Genomic DNA, 20,164 nt, shown 5'->3' on the forward strand with positions numbered 1-20,164 from the left:
TATAAACTTACCAATTCCCATGCCTAACTTAACTATACCTGTTCCTGTAAAAAGGTTATTTCTTTTCTCAGTTCTTCTGTCTCCACATCTGTCTGCAGGATGAGGCCTTCCTTTCCAGGATATCAAAACTGTCCTCCTTCTTCAAAGAATGAGGTTTTCCTACCTCCACCATGGATTCTGCCCTCACCCACATCCCCTCCATTTCCCAGACATCCGTGCTCACCCCATCTTAACGCCACCTCAACAGGGATTGAATTCCTCTTGTCCTCACTTACCACCCCATGAGCCTCTGCATCCAACGTATCATCCTCTACAACTTCTGCCATCTTCAACAGGATCCTACCACCAAGTACATCTTTACCTCCCCTCCCCTACTCTCCACTTTCTGTAGGAATCGCTCTCTCCACGATTCCCTTGTCCATTCATCCACCCCCACTAATCTCCCTCCTGGCACTAATCCCCGTACACAGCAGAAATTCCCATTCTTGTTCCGATATGTCAGTCCCTGGCCTCCTCTTCTGCCAAGATGAGGCCACTCTCAGCGTGGAGGAGCAACACCTCCTATTCCGTCTAGGTAGCTTCCAACCTGATGGCATGAATATACATTTCTCCTTCTGGTAATTTCTTTTCTTCTTTTCAACTTCCCATTTCATCTATTGCCCACTCTGGCCTCTTATCTCCTCTCCTCACCTGCCTTTCACTTCCCCTGCTGTTCCTCCTTCTTCCTTCCACCCATGGTCCACTCTCTTCTATCAGATTCCTTCTTCTCCAGCCCTTTACCTTCTAGTTTGTCCTCCTTCCCCTTCCCCCTCCCTTTCCAGTCCTGATGAAGGGTCTCGGCCCAAACTGTCGACTGTTTATTAACTTTCCATAGATGTTGCCTGGCTTGTTGACTTCCTCCAGCTTTTGGTGTGTGGTGCGAGGGATTCCTAGCACAGTTTTATTGACTCCCGCTGGTTTGAAATGACTTGTGCTTTCTGTTGTGTAAATACCAACCTTGGCAGCAGACTGCAGATATCCAGTGTATGAACTTGAGTCTTCTTTCGAAAACTTTCCATCTACCTGAAAAAATAAACGAAGCATGGGTTTATACAAGGAAAGGAACAGAGTCTGAGACCCTAATAAAACTGAAGGCATGTGACACTCATATTTGGTGACCAGCCTGGAGACAAGAAGGTTAGGAATTTATAGGATGCCATCTCTTGCCAACAGTAGCCTGGTAGCTCACACTGACAGCAGGTATCAACATATTTCTCCCCCTTCGGAGGCACCATCACTTAGAATGCAAACAGAACGCTGGAAATACTCAGCAGTTCAGACAGCACCCGTGGAGAAACTTTTCAGTTCATTGGCTTGATGAAAGCTTACTGAGCTAAAGTATTAACCCGGGTTCCCTTCCCAGAGATGTTACCTGACCTGCTGAATACCTGGAATGGAGACGATTCATGGCCGGGCGCAGCAAGACCTAGTAACCACTTGGACTTGGAAGGGGTGGCCACTGGGTCACCTGTAGATCAATGAGTACAACACCAGACACGCGGAGGAATGCTCTCTCCTTTGTTCTATCAGTGCAACCCCAAACTTGTGGAAGGAACTCACTACACCCCACTATAAATACAGCTTCAAGCATAGAGCAAAGGGTAATCCTCCTAGTGTAAAGTACAGAGCACCATTTAGGGAAAGGTATTGAGCAATCATACCCATGACTTGAAGTTATAACCATAGTGGAAAAAAGATAACATCAAGGAATTTAACGTTGCTGACCCTGTCCACCTCTGATCCCCTGATGTGGGCTAGCTCATGGACTTCTGGTTTCCTCCTCTGGAAGTCAATAATCAGCTCACTGGTCTGGCTGACATTGAATGCGAAGTTAGCAGCACTCAGCCAGATTTTTAAGCTCTCTCCTACATGTGATTGTAATGACGTGTCACCACCTTTGCTTCGGCCAACGACAGTGGCGCTGTCAGCAAACTTCAGTAAGGCATTGGAAATAAGCCACATGGTCATAAATATGAAGCAAGTAGAGCGAGTAGGGCCAAGCAGACAGCCTTGTGGCTCACCTGTGCTGGCGGAGATTGTGGAGGAGATGTTGTTGCCAATCCGAACTGACTGGAGTTTGCAAGTGAGGAATCAAGGATCCAGTTGCACGGGGAGGTACGAGGCCAAGGTCTTGAAGCTTCTTGTGTGTGCTGCTCAAGATCACCAGCATCTGCAGAAGCTCTTGTGTAACGTCACTTGCAGTGTTTTTCCAATGCATGTATTTCTTAAGCCACCGAATCACTGTTTACCTCTGCATTTGTGAAAGCCTTTCCTTATACTTCATTGGCTATGCTTGTTAAATTTCACAACGGAAGGCTTTTAGGGACCCCTAGAAGTTTTGCATCACACCAGATGTTTAACTGAATAAGTTCCATTGTTTGCTAATCAACAGTGCGATCACTATTGTGATTAAGTCAAGCCTCTTTCCCAAGTTCACCTTAGCTAAATGCAACAATTCTTTTCCTCTCTCTCTATTTTGCATCACTTCCAATCACCCTTTGCAAAGTTATCCACACCCATCAGATTATTAACTGATTCCAGTTGGTTACTTTTATCAGTAAATCCATAGCAGCCTGGTCCAGTAAACGTCACACACACACTCTAGAATTTCAACGTCTTCAACTGTTGTGCAAAATTTTAAATGCGAACCCTCATATTTAAGTCTCTTTGCCTTTCTCTTCACAAAGCAGGTCAAAGAGAGGCAGTATGTGGGCATATACAGGGTAGACAATAGAAACATTGCCCTATAGCAGAGGTGTTATAGTCAAGAGGATGCAAGTATAGGGGAAGGGGGAAGAGTCAAAGGATCTGAGGAAGAATTGTTCTCCCCAGGAGGGTCGGTGGAATCCAGCCTGAAGGTTGGTGAAAGCAAGTATCCTCATAATATTTAAGGAGTATCTGGATTGATCTTGATATAGAGGGCCACAGACCAAGTGCTGGTAAGTGGGCTCAATACAGACAGGACTTGATGGTCAGCACAGACAAGGTGGGCTGAAGGGCCTGTGTGACCCTCTGACTCCTGGGTAAAAGCTCAAGTTTGAAAGGACATGCAGGAACATGGATGTGATGACAAACACAAAACTTGGTAGCCACAAGAAAAGTTGTACAGAAACAAAAAGATGGGAGTCCTTGGAAGTTTATTGAGACATGGGGTGTACAAACAATAGGTCTGTAAGAAACACCAGATAGGCTTCTGTTAGAGTTCCTCCTGCACTTTGTGCGCTGCCTGACCTGCTGAGTTCTTCCAGCACTTTGTGTGTGTTGAGTTGGAGTACCGTGCCCATTTCTGAGCACAGCATCACAGTCAGAGTGCAGAGGGTGCTTATCTGAACGGAGGGGCTTCATAAGGAGATTGAAGAATCTTTTCTCAGGGTTAAGACAGTCCAGCGATTTAATGGGTGTTCTCAAAATGATAGAGTAAATAGATCAACAATGTTTCGACAGGCAAGCAATCAGAAGTGTGGATTGGCAAAGGAAGTGGAAGAAAATTGAGATGCTTCTTTAGACGCAATAGGCAAGTGAATTCTCGCTGCCTTGGTAAGTTATTATTGTGTGTATTATTATTCTGTACATTATTATTAGTTAAGTTTGCACACTGCTAAGTGTGTTTTTAAATGTTGCTGCTATAACAAATTTCCCACTCAGGATCCACAAAGTAGTATTATCATTAAAGCAGCTAACATAACCCAAGACCCCTCCCACTCAGACATTCTTTCTTTTCCATCCTCCCATGGGGCACAAGATACAAAAAAATCTGCAAGTGCATTGCATCAAGCTCAAGGACAGCTCCCGTTCCACTACTTATTGTGTGGTAAGATGGTCTTGAACACACAAGCTACTTCGTCACAGCCTTGATCTTTATTGTCTGCCTGCACCCCACTTCCTCTGTACTGCAACACTTTATTCTGCGTTCTGTTACTGCCTTTTCTAAGTACTAGATATGGTGAAGTGATCTGTATGGATGGCAAACAAAAGATTTTCACTGTACCTTGGTACACGCGACTATAAAAGACCATTTACCAATTATGCTTGAAAGAGTGGACGTTGATTTTTGAAAAGTTTTACTGGACTACGGAGAGAGGCCAGGGAGGTGAGGTATCAGATACTTCTTTCAAAGGGTCGGCAGGAGCTCCACAAACTGCGTAGCTTCCTCCTAAGTGCCATGATTCTAACATCCTTCAGCCCTCTAAACCTCTTCTTCTGTCCTCCCTACACCCAACAGTCAAGCCATTTGAATCCCAGATCTGGAATTTCCTCCCTCAACCTCTTACCCTCAGCACCTTCTCCCTTAACAGCCTTCCAAGAGACGCAACTCTGTGCCAAGCTTTCCATCGACCCTTAACATCTTTATAGGCTTGGTGTTGACTTCTGCCTGACTCCACTTCCACAAAGTGTCTTGGAACATTTTCTACATTAGTAGAGCTATGCAACTGTTGAGTTGTTGCCAACAACCTTTGCTAAACAAGGGGAGAGACTTAAGGGTTCAGACAAGCAAATCTATAGTGGAAAGGAGGTTCATAAACCTCTGTATGTGGAATATTATAAATATCCCAGTCATATATGGGATTAAGACAACCTTGCTTGCATCAATAAACATTTGGGAATCTATCGGACATAGCTCCGTCCATGGTGTACCCAGATCTGGGGTTGTTGCGGAGTGGTTGAGTTTTCCCTGGGGCTCTAGTTTCCTCCAATGTCCTGAAGACTGGTTAGTGGCTGGTTAATTCACTACTATAAATTACCCAGAGTGTAACCAGATGGCAAAGGAAAGAAAGGGCAACTAATGAATGAAAGCAGAATTTATCTTCGCCTGTGAGTGAGAATAAGATGCAGGAGGAGGGGGTCATAGGACTGATGGGAAGGATCTGCTGGGTGCTGGCTTGGATCCGACGGGCCAAATGGCCTGATTTTGTGTTATGCAGCTAAGATGCCCATTAGCCTTTGAGGAGCTTGATAGATGAGGCAACATCATATGGACCACTGTTGGATTCATTGCTGAGTACAGATGATTCCACATGTATGTGAATGGTACACCTACTCTTACAGAGATGAGAAATGCAACCAGCTTCTGAGCTTGACTGTAGCTTTAAACCACTTTCAGGGAACCTCAGGACATAACCTAACCTAACACTCCACTGTCAGTGCTGATGGAGATAATGTCTCTACGTGAGATTTGTTATGTCATCAAAGGCTCTGGAAACTTCCACAGATGGAGAGCTGTCTGACTGGATACGTCACCGACTGGTATGGGGCTTTGGAAGCACAGGATCGCAAGAGGCTGCAGGGAGGTGTAGAATCACCCAGTTCCATCATGAGCACAATCCTCTCCACCAACGAGGACATCTTCAAAAGACAGTTCTCAAGAAGATGGCATCCATCAGTAAGGATCTTCATCATCTTTTCTCATTAGCACCATTGATATAGGAGCCTGAAGACCCACATTCAGTGATTTAGGAACATCATCTTTCCCCCTGCTGTCTGATTTCTGAATGGTCTATGGACAATATCTTGCTACATATTTATTGATTGTAACATATACAGTAGTAATTTTTGTCTTGTGTACTGCAGTCACAAAACAACAAATTTCACAGCACTTCCTGATTCTGACTCTCTCCATTGATCCTCTGTTTCGGGGATCAATATTCCACCTCCCCAAAGCCACCAAAATGGGACACTGCATCTGTAGGATCTTCCTGAACCTAAATGGGCTGTACTGAATGGGTATCATTGCCTCAAAAGCACTGTGGACTGCTGTGAGATTGCAAACTACACACGTAACCTTAGGACTGCGAGCTGCTGGCTTCCGCTCTCGTCGCTGCAGCAGCGATCTCTCTGGAGAGGGAGAGAGATAGAGAGCCTTTCTGAGATACCAAAGTGTAGGGTTATGGATTGCCGTTTTCGAGGGACTCTATACATCGAAGTCTTTTGGGGGCTTTTGCTATTGCTTGCGTGGTGGAGGGGGCGCTTCTGCTGGTGCAAGTGCTGGGGGGAGGTGGAGGGAGAGGGTTGATGCTTCTGCTGTTTGTCTGTGGGAGGGGGAGGGGGGCTTTGGGGTTCTCATTTATTCTTCAGGGTTTCTTGTTTTCGGGATGTCTGTGAAGAGTAAGAATTTCAGATTGTATACTGTATACATTCTCTGATATTAAATTAAACCATTTTAAATCCATTTTTCCCATTTTAGAACATAGAAATTTACAGCACATTACAGGCTCTTCGATTCACACTGTTGTGCTGTCCATGTAACCTACTCTAGGGACTGCCTAGATTTTCCCTAGTGCATAGCCCTCTACTTTTCTAAGCTCCATGTACCTATCTAAGAGTCTCTTAAAAGACCCTATCGTATCCGCTTCCACCACCGTCGCTGGCAGTGCATTCCACGCACTCACCACTCTCTGTGTGAAAAACTCACCCCTGACATCGCCTCGGTACCTATTTCAAAGCACCTTAAAACTATGCCTCCTCGTTGTAGCCATTTCAGGCCTAGGAAAAAGCCTCTGACTATCCACAAGATCAATGCCCCTCATCATCTTATACAACTCTATCAGGTCACCTCTCATCCTTTGTCTCTCCAAGGAGAAAAGGCCAAGTTCACTCAACCTATTCTTATAAGGTACATCTTGTGTTATCTAAGCTTGGGAAGGTACTGGGAACATTTAACAAGGTTGAACTGTCAGCTGGAATGGAGTCGAAGCCTTTGGGAAGAAAGTGAAACACAGAGTCGTCCAATAACCCAGTTCTATTTTACCCCCAGTGTTACGGCTATCAACACTTGTAAGACTTCACAACTCACGTTGGTCATTTCCCCATACACCTCAACCCTGGTTTAGAGCTGCCAGCCCCTACCTTAAGTCACAGACTTTTTCCATTTTTGAAAAGGTGTTTGGAGACATCTCGGGTTGGAGTTGAAGACAAATAATGTTCATCTAAATAAAGGAACCGGTGCCATGGTTACACTGCTGTCCCCCAGCCCTCACCACTGCTGAACTCCTTAACTTTCCATCAACAATCTCACTCCGCTCCCTAAGTAACCCGATACTGGTTCAACTTTCACCCTATACCTTCTGACCTCTGTACACCCGGCATTTGACCTTTCCACTCAATTTCTTACTAAAAATTCTCTTTCTTTTTCAATCTTTTTATTAAGTTTCATATATAAAAAAAATATAACATAACATAATATTGAATAGGTTATAATTACACTAGGCTTGAAGTTAAATTAATAGTAAGATATCAATACCTTATTGAGATATCAGCAAGGAGCATCATAAAATAATCAATCAAACCTGTATTAATTGTATATAAAAAAGGATAATCACAAAAAGAGAGAAAAAAATACAAGAAAAAACTATATATTGAAATAAAACAATAAACCTAAACTAACATGGGCAATAATAATAGTTTATATATACATGATAGTGTCAAGAACTCCGGAACTCCATACCAGAACAAGGATAAAAAGAGAAAAGATCCGGAAGAGGTCAAATTAACTCATATGAAAATGTCGAATAAACGGAACCCAAGTTTCTTCAAATTTAATTGATGAGTCAAAAATAGTGCTTCTAATCTTTTCTAAGCTCAGACAAGAAATAGTTTGAGAGAACCACTGAAACGTGGTAGGAGAATTTACTTCTTTCCAATTTTGTAATATAGACCTTCTAGCCAATAGAGTTGCAAAGGCGATCATTCGTCTAACTGAAGGAGAAAGTCGAATACCATCCTCAATTGGTATACCAAAGATTGCAGTGATAAAATGGGGTTGCAAATCAATATTCCAAACTGAGGAAATGATAGCAAATATATCCTTCCAATAGTTATGTAAGGTGGGACATGACCAAAACATGTGGGTCATTGAGTGACATCTGTCACATTGAGGGCTAATAGTTACTAAAAATTAAACAGGAGGAAACACAGATTGTGTTTCCTCCGAAGGTTTGGCTGTGCTATTAAGCAGGTGGGTAGCAATTTTAAAAATATATTGGGTTCAGACTCTCTCAGGGATTTGCGCTCACGATCCAGGGAGAAAGACCGTTGGCTGAGCAGGGATAGAGTGAGTTCATCTTACCATATAGGAGATCTGTGTAAGAGTCTGGTAACAGTGGGGTGGAAGCTGTCCTTGAGCCTGGTGGTACGAGCTTTTAGGCTTTTGTATCTTCAGCCCAATGAGAGAGGGGAGAAGAGAGAATGGTGGGGGGAATCTTTTATTATGTTGACTTGCTTTACCAAGGTAAAAGGAAGTAGAAACCATAGAGGGGAGGTTACTTTCTGTGATGTACTTAGCTGCGTCCACAACCTTCCGTAGTATCTTGCAATTATGGACGGAACAACTGCCATACCAAGACGTTACACATTCAGGCAGAATGCTTTCTATGGGATATCTGGATACAGAGGAGAAACCTAATTGAGTGTAGTCAAATTTGACTGATTTATTTGTCTGTCAGTCTACACAATGGAGGAGGCTCTTCTGGCCCTACCAACCCAGCAACTCCTGACAATTGTGATTAACCCTAGCCAAATTGCAGGACAGCTTACAATGGCCAATTAATCTAACAGGTATGTCTTTGGACCGTGGGTGGAAACTGGAGGACCTGGAGAAAACCCAGGCATTCCATGGGGAGGACGTACAGAGATGCTTTACAGAACGGTGCCCGAATGTCCTGAGCTGTAACATCTTCATGCTAACTACTATGCTGCTGTGGCACCCCATGGAAGGAAAGTAGGTTGAGAGGAGATTCAGAGGGACAGAGGCAGGTTAAGTGAGCAGGCAAAATGGCAGAAATGCAGAGAAGTAGGAGATTAGATGAAGGGTCTGAGAATATCTGATGAAGGATCTTGGCCCGAAACGTTGACTATTTACTCATTTCCATAGATGCTGCCTGGCCTGCTGAGTTCCTCGAACATTTTGTGTGTGTGTGTGTTGCTTGGATTTCCAGCATCTGCAAATTTTCTCTTGTTTGAAATTGGAAATTATGGATTTTGAAGGGAAGAGCAGACAAGTAGAATGATAATAAAATAGCATGAGACTATCAGCGATCTGGGTGAGCCTGTGCAAGAAACACAGGATGTTACCAATCATTGAAATACAGTCGAGAGTAGGCCCTTACAGACCTTTGAGCCACATTGCCCAGCAACGCATGATTTAATCCTAGCCTCATCATGGGACAATTAACCCACCAACCGGTACAGGGAAGAAACCGAAGCAGCCTACAAACTCCTTACAGGCAGCGGTGGGGATTGAACCCAGATCACCTGTACCGTAAAGAGTTGTGCTAACTGCTATGCTACCATGCCACATGAATCATTTCATTTCAGCAGTGCACTGAGGTAGTACGAGGCAAAATAATAACAGAAAGCAGAATGAAGTGTTACAGAGAAAGAACAGTGCAGGCAGACAAGATACAAGACCGTAGTGAGGCAGATTGTGAGACCCATATTATCATAATAAAAGGGACCATTTAGTAGCCCTATAACAATGAGATCGTATCTCCAACTTGACAGTCCTGGACCGAGCTAGTTCCACAAGCACTGAAGCCAAGGTTTTGAGGGCTCAGCTCAGAAGGACCGGCCATGTGATCCACATGGATGAGCCTAGAATGCCGCGTCAGTTGTTCTATGGAGAACTGGAACAGGGCAACCGTGCCCAAGGTCGCCCAAGGAAGAGGTACAAGGACAACCTCAAGTGGGCCAAACTCCAGCCCCGCGATCTCGAACACACTGCTGCTGATCGGTCCAAGTGACGCAATCTATGCTCCAAGGCAGCAAACAGCTTCCAAGCCAACTGGCGCATGCAGTGCCTCAAGGCGAGTCAAGAAAGACACAGGAAGGCATCCGCTCCTGCCCCAACAGGCGGTGCTCCTTGCCCCATCTGCAACCATATCTGCGCTTCGGACTTCGGCCTCAGAAGTCATATGCGTGCCCACAGTCGTTGACTGCACAACACATTCGTCTTCCTCGGACTTCGAGAGACTACTACTATAATAATGAGATAGAAGTTGTCCTTGAGCCCGGTGGTAGGTGCTTTCAGGCTTTTGTATCTCCTGCCCACTGGGGGGGGGTGGGGAAGTTGAGAGAATGTGCAGGGTGGGTGAGGTCTACGAGTATGTTGGCTGCTTTACCAAGGCAGCAAGAATTGTAGACAGAGCCCACAGAAGGGAGGCTGGTTCCTGTGACGTGCTGAGAGGTGCCCACTACACTTGGCGTTTTCCTGCCGTCATGGGCACAGCAGTTACTTTACAAAGATGAGATGCATCCAGACAGGATGCTTTCTACGGTGCATCGATAAAAATTAGTCAGGGTCAAAGAGGACGTGGCGAATTTCTTTACCCTCCTGAGAAGTTGAGGCACTGAGGGAAATAGAAAGTGGCCTTTATTGAAAGGATCATGAACAAGTCTTCCTACTATGTACAGGACTATAATGAGAACCTACCCAGAGTAAGGCCACAATTTTAGTCTCGTTAAGGAAGGGGAAGTGATGTGATGACAACTCACGTGGCGTGACAGTTTGACTGAGTCATTGCACGTAAAAACAGGTCCTTTGCTGAGTCTTTGCTTATCATCCACCATCCATTTATGTCAACCACAGTGTATCCTCCCCACGTCATCAACACCCCCGCAAGATACTACCACTCACCCTCACACAGGGGCATTTACAGTGGCCGATTACCTTCTAACCCACAAATTTCAACTTACCCCAACTTTACCTTTGTGGCTTTCTCATTAGTGGAACATAAATTAATCCAGAGATGGACTGTTTGAAGTACTGAGCCATTGTGGGTATAAGCACCCACTGTGAGCCTCCTCCCTCCCTACCTAATTTAAAACTGACTAGGCAGACATTTGCGATCTCCTGGGAGATTTGGTGAACCGAACTATTGAGAGTACAGGTATGGCCGGGCCAGCTATTGCTGGGGGTAGGCACTGTGTTGAGGCCTAATAGCAGAAGACAAGCCTGTGGTCAGCTGCATTATTCCATGCCGATTAAAGAGTCGAGCAAGATTAAAATGGTCCAGGATGAGAATGAAAAATGACCAGGTGTTCAGCGCCGAATGCCTGCATTTGATCAGTAACCCTCTCGTCTCACTACTACTGTCGGGCAGGAGATACAGGAATCTTGGGCCTCACCCCAACTTGCCAACGGCCTTTGAGTGTTATGGACAATCAAAGTCACTTGTTGCATGTAAATATATATTAAGACTTTCCGCATTGTAAATGCCTGTTTTACATGGACTGCAGGAACATCACAATCTCATTGTGTTGAGCAGTAACAATAAAGTTCTATTTTATTCTATTTTAACTGTTAAATTCTGGAATATCAACAGTCCCAATCCCACACCAGTTAATGCATCTGTACCAAGTCCTCACTGGTCTCTCTCTCCTTCATGTTTATCACCGGCAAACAAACCTTGTTAGCTTCCAAAGCAATGCGGGAGCATTTAGTGCAGATGGTCAGTTCGTCTTTTTGGGAGTAAACCTTCGTATCCATCTAAGAGCAGAAGAATTTGGAAAAAAAAACAGCATGAGGTTTTCAAAAAATATTCAGTCAACTGGAATGATGCACAGGGGAACAAAAAACCGGCAAAGAGAATTTCTTTGAATTATAAATGAATCATAACTTTCACAGCCTCAAACTTTGTTATTGTCAATGATTCGTTATTGATGTTCTGTCAATATAGACAGGAGCCCATAGTAAGGTCTCGCACATTGCAGTGAGCTACTGCTTTTATGGTATTGGCTAAAGATAGATATTAACCAGGATACCAGGGGCAATTGCTTCCTTTTGAAATAATGCTGTGCGATCTTTTACATCCAACCTGAAAGCTTAGACAGCAGTTCCAATGTTGAACTACCCTTTCAACACTACAGAAAATGCAGCCTGAATTATGTGCTCAAGACATTGAAATGCGACCCGTGACCGTGTGGGTTTCCTCCGGGAGCTTCGTTGCCCTCCCACATTCCAAAGTCATACGGGTTAGGGCGAGTGAGTTGTGAGCACGCAGTTGGAAGCAAGGTAACACTTGTGGGCTGCCCCCAGCACGCCCCTGGCCATTGATGCAAATGATGCATTTTGCTGTATGTTTTGATGTGACAATGTATATTTGATAAGCATATCTTTAGAATGGGACTCAGTCCGGTAAAGAACACCACTGGGTGTACCAGTGACACAAGGACTCAGCCATTGTGATGGAGTTACTGTAATTTACATGGATTAGAGAAAGGGCTGGCAGAATCATCTAGAGTTTCGATTCAGCTACTTAATAAGTACATCGACTCAACTAAACACTACAAATTTAAGAGAGTCCAGGGACACAATAACCTAGAAGTTGATAAAATTGGCAAAATGTCTTGGTTGGATGGTTTTAAAAGATATCTACAGATACCTCAGCTTTATAAACTGGCATGGGGCTTGCTGAACCTGTAGAAACCAGCAGAAGTATTGTGGCCACACCTGGGCACCACACTGTGGGGAGCACAGCGTAGATGGCTTATTAGAGTTGCAACAGGATTGAAGGATTTACGTTCTACAGAGGAAGAAGGATTGTTTTTCTGAAGTCAGAGAGGGTTAAGGGAAAAATTCAGAGCTGCTTAAAACTGCCAAGAGTTTCCAATGCTATAAGGAGAACTAGTTCCATTAGCAGAAGGCACAAATTTGAGGGAAGACGTCCAGTGGAAGGAGGTTTAACAGTTACACTGGGTCGGCCAACTTCAAGTTCATGACGGGGATACAGTGAGTGGCGGAGGCAGATTCAAAACTGGATGACTATGAAAAGGAATGGAGACTGCAGTCATACAGGGAGTGTAGGGAAGAATTACTGTAACTCTTTAAAGAGCTAGCACAGACATCATGGGTCAGATGGACCCATCCTTTGCATCAATGTGATGTCCGCAGAGGAAGGAGTCAAATTCAGCTGCGGCAACCACGGATCATCAACAGTCTCTGACTGGTCCAACAACTGACCGTTGCCCAACACAGGCACATTAATGACTGGTGCTTTGAAAAGATTCAGAATTACAGTGGCAGGAGCACAGAAAACAAGTGAGAATGCCCATCAACTAAATATATTTAACAAAGTAGACTATTTATGTGATCTGCTTGGTAAGGAAACAACTTGAGACCTGAAATTTTGCATCTAAGTTAAATTTTGAATAAGGGTGCGTGCCACACTCTGTTTTTCTAAATCCATCACTGGCATTTTTCCATCGATTAAAAGAAACTATATTTTAATTTTCCCCAACTGAAAATTGATTATCTTTTTTCTTGTGATTTCAGGACACAAGGTTTACCCTAAAGATATGTGAAGAGTGCCGCAGTTTAATATACTTTAGTACAGACGTTCCCAACCTTTATTAAGCCACGGACCCCTACTATTAACTGAGGGGTCTGTGGGTGCCTGATTGGGAATCCTGGTTTAGAGGTTATGGGTACCAAAACTCCTGAATCTTTCCATTGAAAATTAATAAGTAAAAATTCTGGCCGATCCTCTTATCTTCAACCATCTAAATTAATTTGCATTTCTGTTTATTAAAATAAATCACCTAAAATTTAAATCTTTTTTTTAAAAACAGATACATGTTTAACCTTGGTGCTGAGGGGTACACTGTATTTGTACAGTTTTTATGACATTGCCTCAATTTTTAAGCAGTTTTAGTGAGCTACAGAATTCCCCTGAGAAAGAGGAAGGTTCCAGTGGAAGAGGCAGTGTATTACCAAGGCTGCACTAGGAGAGGATCAAAGTGTGGAAGGAAGTGTACATTCCTAACAAGTGTTAGCAGAAAAAAAGTTGCAGCAAAAAAAAAAAATCACATTTGGAAGCTATCAGCTTTTGTTCATACCCCAAATGTTGTCTATTTCTCTAAGTCAATAATTTTGATTGGATCAATGCCCACTTCTTGCACTTACTGTTTGCTTTAAAGTGGAAAGGAAAATTCTGGATTGTGCCTTAGTAATGGGTAGGTTCAAATACTACTTCTTTTAGCACCTCCTAAAACTCCTGCATCTTTATTGACAAACAGCGAACCTAAAAATTTAAATTTTCGGAAAAGTTTTCAAAAATGGGTACCACGTACAATTGAGTCTACAATAATGTTCGGGGAAATGTCTTAGAAACCAATTATCCCGCCTGATTGACCTCTCCAACACAATCGGCTCAGTTTCCTGTCCAGCTTAGTTTTGTCATGAGCGTCAGTGGCCCAAGGATGACCAGTGAAAGCAGTGACCTTTATCTGGAAAGGAATGCGGTTTCCCATGGTCAACTCTAAGTTGGTTGCTCCAGAGTCAGACATAAAAATAATCAGATTCAAAAATAAAATGTCCGATGTTTTCAAGTTCAAGTTTATTGTCACCTGACTGTACATCTATACAACCAAATGAAACAGTGTCCCTCTGGGCTACAATGTACCCACAAAATATGTATCACACACACAGCACATTAACAATATTACCACAAATGATTTAATAATAAAATATAATTCAAAGCGCACATCGTGTGCAGCAGAGGTAAACGGTAAACAGTGAACAGTACAACGGTAAATAGCTTGGTATCCTAGCAACACACACAAAATGCTGATGGAACGCAGCAGGCCAGGCAGCATCTATAGGGAGAAGCACTGTCTTGGCCCGAAACTTCAACAGTGCTTCTTCCTATAGATGCTGCCTGGCCTGGTGCGTTGCACCAGCACTTTGTGAGTTGTTGTTTGAATTTCCAGCATCTGAAGATTTCCTCGTGTTCGGTATCCTAGCGATGAGACCTTGGTGGTCACAGGGTACTCATTAGTCTCACAGCCTGAGGGAGGAAGATGTTACTCAGTCTGGTAATCCTGTACCACCTCCCTGACAATAATGGGTCAAAGAGATTGTGGCTGTTAGAGATCTTCAACAATGCTTTGGGCCCTACGCTCCTGGGAAATGTCACAAACAGTTGGGAAAGAAACCCAGTGATCCTCTTGGCGGGTTTTACTACCCTCTGTAGGGTCTTGAGGTCCAATGCTTCGCAGCTTCTGTACTACACAATGATCCAGCACAACTGGACACTCTCAACGGTGCTCCTGTGGAAAGTGTTAGAATAGGAGTGGGGAGACTTGTACACCTCAGTCTCCTCAGAAAGTGCAGATGATGTGGTGCCTTCCTAACTAGTGAGGAGGTGTTGTGGGTCCAGGGTCCGTTATGTGCACACCAAGGAACTCTGTGCTCCTCACTCTCACCAAAGCAGAGCCATTGATGTGCAATGGAGAATAGTCGGCCCGTGAATTCCTGGAGTTCACAATCATCTCTTTTGTCTTGTCCACATTGAAACTCAGGTTGTTGTTCTCACACCATGACAAGCCCCTCTGCTGACTCATTGTTATTGCCGATGAGGCCGGCCACTGTTGTTTCATCAGTGAACTTGATGATGCAGTTTGAGGTGGATCTGGCAGTGCAGTCGTGAGTCAGCAGCGTGAATGGGAGTGAGCTGAACACACAGCCCCAGGGTAGCAGTGTTCAGCGTGATGGAGCTTGAGATGTTGCTGCCAACTGATGTTTGTGCACTTTACGCAGTCCTGTGTAGGTCTGTAGTCTAGTGCAGCTTTCTCTGGGTTTTTTTTTTACATAGTTCAGTCTAGTTTTTGTACTGTGTCATATAACACCATGGTCCTGAAAAACATTGTCTCATTTTTACTATGTACTGTACCAGCAGTTATGGTCGAAATGACAATAAAAATGGCTTGGCTTGACTTGACTTGAACTCTGACTGATTACAGTCTTACTGCAAAGGAGTTATAAAGAGCGGTGTGGAGTCCCAGCAAGGACAGTTTACCCTCCAGCCTCCAAGGGAAGATCGTGTTAAACACTGAGCTGAAATGGATGAATAGCAACCTGGTATATGAGGCAATGAAATATTTCAACATTACAATTGAATACATTTAGGCATTGTGTTTAGATACATACCCACTTAAAGGGAATTTTGTATGCATATTTCCTTTTTAGTATATCTTCCTTTTTATAGGGAACTTTAGTTAAACTACAAATTTTGAATCCACTAAATATATTATTCAAGGAATAATTATATATTTAAGTTAGATTTTATTTCACTTATATGAAGTTTTATAGAACATAATTGCATGGAAACATCATGTTTGCCAGTATGAAGACCAGAGCAATGCCAGGTGTAACAGCAAATAAACGATAATTACCAACATTAATTACCTTATCACGCTGTTGTGTTAGATATCGGTGACTGGTTTTCACTGAGAATGAGGAGGCCTGTTTTGAGACACCTCTGTCAGGCTGTAAAAAATGATGCATCCTTAAGAACATACTGCAAGTAACAATTTAAAGGCACGCAAGCCATATTACAACCCTTTTCAGTTGTCTCCTGCACACAGTACCTGGTTCCCCCCTGCTGCTTTAGCTAATTAACTGCGTCAAAGAAAACACAATCAGAATCAGGTTTAGTATCACTGGCATACGTCGTGAAATTTGTTAACTTGGTGGCAGCTGTTCAATGCCATACATAATAGTAGAGGAAAAAACTGAATTACAGTAACTACATAAAACATAAGTTAAATAAGTAGTGCAAAACAGAAATAAAAAGAGTAATGAGGTAGTGTTCGTGGGTTCAATGCCCATTCAGAAATCTGATGGCAGATGGGGAGAAGCTGTTCCTGAATCGTTAATCGTTGAGTGTGCGCCTTCAGGCTTCTGTACCTTCTTCCTGATGTTAACAATGAGAAGAGGGCATGTCCTGGGTGATGATGGCCCTTAATGATGGACGCCACCTTTTTGAGGCACTGCTCCTTGAAGATGTCCTGGATACAGAGGCTAGTGCCCATGATGGAGCAGACTAAGTTCATAATGTTCTGCAACTTACTTTGATCCTGTGCAGTGTCACCACCCCCCACCCACCAAACCAGGCGGAGATGCAGCCAGTTTGAAACCTCTCCACAGTACATCTGCAGAAATTTGCAAGTGTTTTTGGTGCCATTCCAAATCTCCTCAAACTCTTAATGAAATATGGCCACTGCTGTACCTTCTTTGTAACTGCATCGATATGTTAGGTCCAGGTAGAATTCGGAGAGATATTGACACCCAGGAACTTGTAGTTGCTCATTCTTTTCACGTCCGATCCCTTTATGAGTACTGGTGTGTGTTTCCTCATCTTACCCTTTCTGAAGTCCACAATCAGCTTGTTGGTCTTACTGACGCTGACAGCAAGGTTGCTACTGTGACAGCACTCAACTAGCTGGTTTGTCTCACTCCTGTACACCTTTTCACCACCATCTGAGGTTTTGCCAACAATGGTTGTATCATCAGCTAATTTAAAGATGGTGTTTGAGCTGTTTCTGGCCACGCAGTCATGGGTGTAGAGAGAGTAGAGCAGTGGGCTAAGCATACATCCCTGAGGTGCGTCAGTGTTGATTGCCAGTGAGGTGGAGAAGTTATTTTTGATCCGCACAAATTGTGGTCTTCCGGTTAGGAAGACGAGAATCCAGCTGCAGAGGGAATAGCATTCATACTGAGTGGGATCTTCTCATCACTAAATATTGCTCTTTAGGAACTGGTAATAATATCAAGTCAAGTCACTTTTTATTGTCATTTCGACCATAACTGCTGGTTCAGTACACAGTAAAAACGAGACAACGTCTTTCAGGACCATGGTCCTACATGAACAATACAAAAACTACACTGAACTACATAAACCAACACAAAAACCACACTGGACTACAGACCTACCCAGGACTGCATAAAGTACACAGAACAGTGCAGGCATTGCAATAAATAATAAACAAGACAATAAGTACAGCAGAGGGCAGTAGGTTGGCAGTCCGAAAGCTTGGGGGAAAAACTGTTAGATAAATAAACAGCTGAATGGCGGCGTCCGGGATTCTGTCCGTTTCTGTACTTCCGCCGAGTATTTCGTTGCCACAGCTGTAGTCCGATTTAATGTCCACTGGAGCGTCGGATGGACGGGAGAGCCGGCCGGCTAGGGCTTGCTTTTTTCCTGGCACGGACTCCTGCCTGCTCGCCTCGCTTCCGCTTCCTCGCACACCGCTTACACCGTCCCCAGCTCCGGCCGTTAGCATCAGGCCTGATTCCCTCAGCAAGCCGAGGTCACGCAATCTAACCAGCAGAATCAATTCTGAACCAGTTAAAACCGGGGCTTGGTTTAGGCCCATTGAACTCTTTATCCTTTCCCTACCCCCCTCGGATGCTTCAATATCTTCATCAGCTTCCACAAAAGCAAAATACTGCAGACTCCAGAATTCTGAGATGCAAGAGAAAACTCTAGTTACACTCAATCGATTGGACAGCAGCACATGGAGAGTGAATCAGAATTCTTTAATTCTGATCGTCCTCTTACAACAAGTCTCCACAGATGCCGACTGGCCACTTGAGCACTTACAGCAATTTCCATTTTGTTTTAAGTTGCTGAGAAGGACTCATTCACAAACAAGAGAGAACCTGCAGATGCTGGAAATCCGAGCAACACTGATTCACCCCATCTTTCTTTCCTACCATCTATATCCCACATTTCTTCATCCCTTTGTCAGACTGCAAAATGTTGCCCCTAATGCAAACGGAGGATTAAACGAGATTCGTTCAGACCTGTCGGTTGCCTTAATGTGGTGGATAGAACCGTATGCAAGGTCGCATATAGACAACTTGAGGATATAATAATAACTACAAGTGAGTCTTTGAATCACACGGAATTAGAAGTGGAATTATGAGATGGCTGGTATCAGGAAACAGGCACAGGGGTGGGGGGGTAGGCTTTAATAATTTCTCCAGGAATCTAATGCTTTTTTCCATAGATGCTGCCTGGTCTGCTGAGTTCCTCCAGCAGTTTGTGTGTGTTCCAGCATCTGCAGATTTTCTCTTGTCTGCCTCTAGGGATCATGTAGAGATGCTTCAGTTTTTAATGTTTATGACTCAGTTGCAGGTTGACACAGGCAGATGGGAGGGAGAGTGGCCAATTAAACCAGGTTCATGGGCTTCGAATTTTAAAGCAATAAAGCACCCTTCTAGCGGTGCAAAGCCTCTGAGGTCCTCCGCTGCCTCTCCACACTGTACCTCGTATCCCAATGATGGAAAGCAGGATGACATCAGGGCTGAAAGGGTTAATCTCTGAGGATAGACTGGACTGAAGCATGGTCTACTGGAGAAGCAAGGCATAATTAAGAGCTCGTAACGAAAGAGGGACTCGTTGGAGGAATTAACTTCCAAAACATGGTAAATCCAGGACAAGCCCTTTGACATCTGGGACTGAAACACTTTGCAGATTGTACAGGAAAATTGGAATTTGCACCCCAAAAGGCTGCTGATTCTAGAGATCAGCTGCCTTCATTTTGGATATAGAGTAAAGATGCAGAGGTTTGGGGCTGAAGATATACAGCTGCAGTTCATAGCCACTGCTATCTAACTGCCTGCACTCATCTTCGATGTATATCTTGCCCTACTGGACTTCACACTGCCCTCCTTGAAGGAAGCTTCCCCTCACTGTGCCTTGCTCAGTACTCTAAGATGTAAGAGTTTGAGGAGATTTGGTTTGCCATCTACAGTGGGGAGCATTCTAACTGGCTGCATCACCGTCCGGTCTGGTACGGGAGGGGTGACTACTGTCCATCATGGGCAGTACAGTATCCAAGACATCTTCAAGGAGCAGTACCTCAGAAAGGCAGCATCCATCATTGAGGACCCCCACCATCCAGGACACACCCTCTTCTCATTGTTCCCATCAGGAAGAAGGTACAGAAGCCTGAAGGCACATACTCAATGATTCAGGAATAGCTTCTTCCCTGCTGTCATCTGATTTCTGAATGGACATTGAACCCATGAACACTACCTCACTACCTTTTTATTTCACAAACAAGAAAATCTGCAAATGCTGGAAATCCAAGCAACACACACAGAAGTTCCTAAGTTCCTCCAGCATTTTGTGTGTCACTTTTTTAAAAAATATTTCTGTTTTGCACCACTTATTTTAACTTAACTATTTAATATATATATATATATTTACAGTAAATAATTTTTTCTATTTTTTCTCTATAGTTTTTTTTCCTTTATGTTTATCATGCATTGAATTGTACTGCTGCTGCATTGTTAATAAATGTCACAACATATGCTGGTGATATTAAACCTAATTCTGATTTCACC

The 20,164-nt window shown here is 43.7% G+C and overlaps 1 protein-coding gene across 2 annotated transcripts in view; it reads right to left on the reverse strand.

Moving 5' to 3' along the window:
• Positions 1 to 20,164, reverse strand: part of LOC132383042 (TRIO and F-actin-binding protein-like) — a 289,971-nt gene that overhangs the window by 180,525 nt on the left and 89,282 nt on the right. For both annotated transcript variants that reach the window (XM_059953752.1, XM_059953753.1), the window contains exons 8-10: positions 16,217 to 16,297; positions 11,438 to 11,518; positions 997 to 1,062 (exon numbers count right to left, since the gene is read on the reverse strand). In XM_059953752.1, coding sequence (XP_059809735.1) covers positions 997 to 1,062; positions 11,438 to 11,518; positions 16,217 to 16,297 — 228 coding nt within the window. The remainder of the gene's footprint in view (positions 1 to 996; positions 1,063 to 11,437; positions 11,519 to 16,216; positions 16,298 to 20,164) is intronic.

The sequence above is a fragment of the Hypanus sabinus genome, chromosome 29 (genome assembly GCF_030144855.1).
Source record: "Hypanus sabinus isolate sHypSab1 chromosome 29, sHypSab1.hap1, whole genome shotgun sequence".
NCBI classification, from domain to species: Eukaryota; Metazoa; Chordata; class Chondrichthyes; order Myliobatiformes; family Dasyatidae; genus Hypanus; species Hypanus sabinus.